General features: G+C 42.6%; 1 protein-coding gene across 2 annotated transcripts in view; it reads left to right on the top strand.

Annotated features, from left to right (window-relative positions):
- rassf5 (Ras association domain family member 5) overlaps positions 1–7,500 on the top strand; it is a 27,657-nt gene that overhangs the window by 4,781 nt on the left and 15,376 nt on the right. Inside the window, exon 1 of one of the 2 annotated variants that reach the window (XM_083661738.1) lies at positions 1,348–2,324. The exons of the other annotated variant lie outside the window; for it this stretch is intronic. Coding sequence (XP_083517864.1) covers positions 2,061–2,324 — 264 coding nt within the window. The 5' untranslated portion in view covers positions 1,348–2,060. Of the gene's footprint in view, positions 1–1,347; positions 2,325–7,500 lie in introns of those variants that run through there. 2 annotated transcript variants of the gene reach the window in all.

Raw genomic sequence — 7,500 nt, 5'->3', positions numbered from 1 at the left:
TCAGAGGTCAGCTAGTAGGGTCAGTGTCAGGTTAGGGGGGTCAGCGTGATCTCCAGCCTGAGGGTAATCGCACAATATGTCGTTCATCTTACTTTGAGCACCGTGGCTCCACCCTTACAACACAGCAGGGAAGCTAGGTCTGTGTTTTTCTATCTGTTCCCTGCTTTTGCTTACGTGGATGTAGCCTATTTCACTTCCCACCCAATTCACCTATTTTGTGTCTAAAAGGCAGGAAGTAAAACAGGTGCATGCGGTACTTCCTGCCTTTTAGACACAAAATGGGTGAATTGGGTGGGAAGTGAAATAGGCGAATGGATGGACATCGGCCATGTGGTCCTTGGTTGGGCGACATAACAAAAAAATATTGAGTCAGTTGATATTGTTAATAAGTAATTAATTAATTAATGAATTAAGACCACGAGAAAAAGGTTCATTCAACCACTTTATTTTGAATCATCTTATTTATCAAGGCACACAGGTAATACTTTTAATGTTAAAAATGTATTTAAAACCCCACAAATTGAGTGTTGCATCTGTGTAGAGTAATTTTCTCCGGGCTGCTGTACTCCTGTACTGCGTCAGACGAGGCAGCGGGCGCACTGCCACGGGTTGGCAAGCTAGCAACGTTCGCTAGGGCGAAGCTGCTCTCTCCCGTGTGTGCTCAACGTGCAAGGCGGAGCCTAAACCAGCAACTCTGGTTCGCCACTTAATATGTCCGGGTATAGGAACTTTAGGATTTGTCAGTTAAAGGATTGGCGTCTCATTCGTAGCAGCACGCTCCATTATCAAGATACATATCGATATGTATTGAACTATTTTCTTGTTGTATTGATGACGTGTCTCTCGCTGATATATATTGCTATTGTGTTATCGCTCATCCCTAGTGGTCCTACACAGTCATGAAGCTGCTGTGGTGCTAGCTAGCTTTAGCTTTCTACTCAACCACGTTCGTGCTGCCAAAGAAATGTCATCACCATGGCAGGGCAGCCATCTTCCCCGTCTCTTAGCTACTGCTCTCAGTCATCAGTGTTTCTCTCTCTCTCTCTCTCTCTCTCTCTCTCTCTCTCACTCTCTCTCTCTCTCTCTCTCTCTCTCTCACTCACTCACTCTCTATCTCTCTCTATCTCTCTCTCTCGCCTTCTGTAAGAGGAAGTGGTTAGGCTCTGCAGGGGTGCAGTATAGCTAGCAGGAAGAGAGAGAATGGAGGGGAGAAGGGGGAGGGTGTTTGTGTGGCTCAGCAGCACAGAGCTCGCGGGCTGATAACGTACTCAACCACAGATGGTTGAGCAAGGCTGCAAGAGAGTGAGAGAGCAGAACGGGTGCAGAGAGAGAGAGAGAGAGAGAGAGTGAGTGGGAGGCATCTGTCTCTGTAGGAGTAACTGCCAAGGCAAAGAAGAGGAGAGGAGAAGGAGGAAGAGAGGAGAGGAGGAGCACAGAAGTCGGCGAGCGTCTCTCAGTGTGGTTTGCTTGTTTGCTGCGGTCAAGAGGATCTTCTACCACTCTCCACTCTGGACCTCCAGAGAATTGAACCGAGAGCCACCTCACCAGCTGATCATCACACAGAGACGCATCACAGGAGGGAGTGAGGAGAGGACACGTCGCGTGGCCGGCTGCCTTGATGTGCGTCTGTTTTCTGCGGGTATGACAGGTGCTCTCAGGTGCGCGGGGTTAACCTGAAACCCAGCTGTAATCTGACTCCATGACACCACCGCTGTGCCTGTGCACAGGTGAGAGGCGCTCGCATGCCGCATATGCCTGTGTGCAATTTTAGTCGCGCACAACCGCGCGTTATGTGCATTTAGGGTGCGCGCACGTGTGTGTGTGTGTGTGTGTGTGTGTGTGTGTGTGTGACACACCGGCGTCAGAGCGAGGAAGTGACACGTCTGCGCTCGCTCTCGGATTTCCTGGTCCGTCTCCGGTGGCACGCCGAGCGCCGAATCTGAGCCGAGCTCACCTGTGTCACCCTCTCTTCGTCGTCACCCCCGCCGGTGGGCCTTACACTCTCTGGATGCATCAGCTGAGGAGCGCGGCCTGTTTCTGGATGAGTAGGGGACAGTTAGATGCTCGTAGACTCTGATTGGCCCTGCCTTTTTCGAGGAAGGAAAACAGCGCTTCTTAAAGCTGCCCACCTGCCGGAAGGGTTTGACCCCCTCCCGGAACCCGGGACAATCTCCATGACCGTCAACACGGTGCCGACCCCCTCCATGACCGGCAGTAACAGCATGAGCAGCGGGTACTGCAGCCTGGACGACGAGAGCGAAGACTTTACTTTCTTCACGGCCAAGACCACCTTCTTCCGCCAGCCGGCCAAACCCGTGGCCAAGGTACAGCCGCCCCCGGGGGTTCTAGGGTGGAGGAGAGCGGGGGTCACAGAGGGGTCTGTGGGGCGGGCGGGAGGGTAAGAAGAAGTCAGTGGGCTCCATGTTGGTGTTGTTGGGGAACAATGTGCTGCTGGTGTCAGGAACATTTGGCTGAAAAGGGGAAGTATGGAGAGGAAGTGGTGCTGTTTGTGCATGCCTGAAGGCCCCGTAGGTGTGTGTGTGTGTGTGTGTGTGTGTGTGTGTGTGTGTGTGTGTGTGTGTGTGTGTGTGTGTGTGTGTGTGTGTGTGTGTGTGTGTGTGTGTGTGTGTGTGTGTGTGTGTGTGTGTGTGTGTGTGTGTGTGTGTGTGTGTGTGTGTGTGTGTGTGTGTAAGAGGTGTGTGAGGGGGGGTTGGGGGCGCTGTAATTATCTGTTTTCTAACTTTGATCAGCTACCCTCCATTATCATAACCCTAACCCCTACTGCATCTGATCTGAAAACAGTGTTTGGAGACGAGACACAAGAGTGCTCCTCGTGCTGTGGTTTATGTCGTCATGGCCTCATCTCAGATTGCAGCTTAGGTAACAACAGTCCACAGAGGAAAATGCTCTTTAGTGTCGTCGCAACTAAATGATTCTTTTCATTATGGATTAATCTGCCGATTATTTTCTCGACTAACCGATCAGTCGTTTCACTAAATGGTGCAAAAATAGCGCTCACTTTTCCCCCCAAAGCCCAAGATGACATCCTCAAATGTCTTATTTTGTCCTAACCAACAGTTCGTAAAGATAATCAGTTTACTGTCATAGAAGACTAAAGAAACTAGAAGATATTCACATTCAAGAAGCTGGAAGCTGTCGATCGACTAATTGATTCATCGATTAACCGTTGCACCTCTAGGGTGGTGATTTCTCAAAAACGCGAAAATCAATCGAGTCGGAGCTTATCGATACTGCTATATTGAGACTAGGTAGGTCCTATAACGTAACGTCATTTACCTCAAATCACTGCTGCACAAACATACAGCCATTGTCTATTCAAGTTTTTGAATCCAATTGAAGTGCCTGAAACCCAAAATGAACAAAGAAGAATTTAATTGCCTCACCAGGCGAGGCACATTTCATTCTGTTCAGGAATCAAAGCGTCACAGACTCACAATAAAAGCAATTCCACTTCTGTAGAATTTGTCTCATTTTTCCACCAAATAATAGAAAAGTATCGATAGTGGTATTGATAAAGACTTGGATCGTTAAGCAGTCTCCAACATAGTATCAATATCAATCAAATGTAACAATCCCCATACCTACTCTTTGCTGCGTTTTAGCAGAGGTATTGTGTCGCTGTTAAATGAGACTATATTGACCTTTTAGACTAGAGGCTTCGTCTCTAGATTGTGTGGGAGAGGTTTCCGTAGAAACAAGGGAGTTACATTTGCACCAATATATCTGCCTGTGTGTGTGTGTGTGTGTGTGTGTGTGTGTGTGTGTGTGTGTGTGTGTGTGTGTGTGTGTGTGTGTGCGCATGTGTGGAGGGCAACGACTTAACTGTTACAAGGCATTTTTCTAGTTACCGTAGCAACCGTTTCATTTTTCTATCCACTAGTATCATCGTCCATGCACACATGCACACACACAGTTTGCACTCTATACACTTGCAGAGATTTGGGGCGTGATGTACAGTCCATTCAATGAGTTGAATAGATGATGTAATATAATAACATACATATCCTGTGAGTGATAGATGTTGCTTATTCTATTCAACAACATAAGCATTCTAACTTCACCCCTAGCTCACTTCCTGTTGCAGTTTTTGCTAATACATTAGCTGACAGGAAATAAACTAGAGTCCAAACTGTTCCCCAGCAACAGAGTTCCAGTGAAACGCAAAACAGAGCAAGGCAGTTAGAGAGGAAGAATGAGAGAAAGATACATAGCACAAAGTGTTTCTGATCGCCTTGAGATTACATTCTTGAAACTATGTAGGCTTGCATCTACATCCAGGTAAACATGTCCACTGCCCAGGCCTCTAGAGTCTCTCCACTGACCTAGTCTCGCTGGCCAGCCTCCCCTCCCTACCGGGAGAGGAGTCTGGCGCCGCAGGTCTCCATAGTGGGATTGCAATGGGCGGAGCTTAGCGGGCAGTGCCGTTGGAAAATAGTTTCCAACAATCCAACTTGCCGTTTTCAGCGTGTAGCAACGAGCTAGCGTGTTGGTTTCTGCCGTTAGCTTGCTAGCTAGTTAGCATTGTTGTTTTCACTGAGGCGGCAGGGCACTGTTTACAGCGACACACAGGGAGGAGGGAGCGGAAGCCGCTCTGATTGACATGCTCGGAGCCAATGACAGAGCCTTGTAATAAGCCGGGAGCGGACATCCGGCAGCCGCTGAAACAGTCGCTCCAATAGAGACACTGCGGAGCGCGTCATCATTCAGAAACCATGCCCAAACGGGGGAAAACAGAAACCCACCCTCCAATCCTGGCGTTCTCCTATGTCGCGTGCATGGTTGCGTGTTGCACAAAAAGATCGTATATACAGAAGATGAACACTCCAACTTACTTCCTTGACAGCTAGATCCACATTTTTCTTCTCGCCAATTCTCAATGGCGTCCTTGTTTTGCTCGGGAGTACAAAAAAACTTTAAGTGGCGATTATTTACATTTGTTGTAACAAACAGCTTTTAGCTATGTTTAATTCAAGGAAAATGATGCTGGTCTATGGGAGTGAACGGAGCGATTTTCCCCCCGTGATGGGCGTGGCCTATTTCATGCAGTGTCTCTATGGGGAGCAGCTGTAGAGCAGGGGAGGGCTTATCCCAGTTGCTTTTTTCCGTGGCGCCAGACTCTCTCACAGTAGGGAGGGGAGGCTGGCCAGCGAGACTACCACTGACCTGACAGGTAAGCATGTCCACTGCCCGGCCCTCTGGAGTCTCCACTGACCTGACAGTGGTGTTGGTGTCTGATTTGCAGAGAGCATCATCTGTAAATAATTGACCAGCTGTGGTGCTGAGTGTGGAGTTAAGGTGCTGCTGACACAGAAGGGGATTTGGGTTAGCTTGTCTGGCCTTACCAGTACCAGTGGAGAAGCTGCCGGCGGATGATGGAGGTTCATTTGGGTGGTGTCTTCTGGACACCGTAGAGCCATTGCAAAATAGGGTGAAATATAATATGGCGGCATTATCAGCTATTGAACATGGGAAGGAATGTTTTCCTTTTTCGCAGCAGCCATTTTGTGTCTAAAAGGCAGGGTAACGCACAAACGTTAATGAGGGCCCCAGCACTGGAACGCCTAAATGGATTGGAAGTTAGAAGCCCTCATTAATGTTTTGGTTGCACTTGTGTTTACCCTGCCTTTTAGACACAAAATGGCTGCTGTGAAAAAGGCCCATGGGCTGTGAGTGAGTCCTCCTCAATAGTAATTGAATTGTGTCTACTGGCAGAACACTACAGCTCTGCAATCTCCCAGTGCTCTTCTCCTGTGTTTGAATATGAAAAGGAGACATCCAAAGACCTGTGTGGCATCCATATGGACATAGCTACTAGCTACAGTACCGTGATGATCATTATATATTATATATATATTATATTAAATATATGGACGTAGCTACAGTACTGTGATGATCATTATATATTATATATATATTATATTAAATATATGGACGTAGCTACAGTACTGTGATCATCATTATATATTATATATATATTATATTAAATATATGGACGTAGCTACAGTACTGTGATCATCATTATATATTATATATATATTATATTAAATATATGGACGTAGCTACAGTACCGTGATGATCATTATATATTATATATATATTATATTAAATATATGGACGTAGCTACAGTACTGTGATCATCATTATATATTATATATATATTATATTAAATATATGGACGTAGCTACAGTACTGTGATCATCATTATATATTATATATATATTATATTAAATATATGGACGTAGCTACAGTACTGTGATCATCATTATATATTATATATATATTATATTAAATATATGGACGTAGCTACAGTACTGTGATCATCATTATATATTATATATATATTATATTAAATATATGGACGTAGCTACAGTACTGTGATCATCATTATATATTATATATATATTATATTAAATATATGGACGTAGCTACAGTACTGTGATCATCATTATATATTATATATATATTATATTAAATATATGGACGTAGCTACAGTACTGTGATCATCATTATATATTATATATATATTATATTAAATATATGGACGTAGCTACAGTACTGTGATCATCATTATATATTATATATATATTATATTAAATATATGGACGTAGCTACAGTACTGTGATCATCATTATATATTATATATATATTATATTAAATATATGGACGTAGCTACAGTACCGTGATGATCATTATATATTATATATATATTATATTAAATATATGGACGTAGCTACAGTACCGTGATCATCATTATATATTATATATATATTATATTAAATATATGGACGTAGCTACAGTACTGTGATCATCATTATATATTATATATATATTATATTAAATATATGGACGTAGCTACAGTACTGTGATCATCATTATATATTATATATATATTATATTAAATATATGGACGTAGCTACAGTACTGTGATCATCATTATATATTATATATATATTATATTAAATATATGGACGTAGCTACAGTACTGTGATCATCATTATATATTATATATATATTATATTAAATATATGGACGTAGCTACAGTACTGTGATCATCATTATATATTATATATATATTATATTAAATATATGGACGTAGCTACAGTACCGTGATGATCATTATATATTATATATATATTATATTAAATATATGGACGTAGCTACAGTACTGTGATCATCATTATATATTATATATATATTATATTAAATATATGGACGTAGCTACAGTACCGTGATGATCATTATATATTATATATATATTATATTAAATATATGGACGTAGCTACAGTACTGTGATCATCATTATATATTATATATATATTATATTAAATATATGGACGTAGCTACAGTACTGTGATCATCATTATATATTATATATATATTATATTAAATATATGGACGTAGCTACAGTACTGTGATCATCATTATATATTATATATATATTATATTAAATATATGGACGTAGCTACAGTACTGTGATCA

This window comes from Poromitra crassiceps, assembly GCF_964638095.1.
Source record: "Poromitra crassiceps genome assembly, chromosome: 27".
NCBI lineage: Eukaryota > Metazoa > Chordata > Actinopteri > Beryciformes > Melamphaidae > Poromitra > Poromitra crassiceps.
The sequence above is the reverse complement of the archived record's forward strand: the minus strand, read 5'-3'. Positions and strand labels throughout refer to the sequence as shown.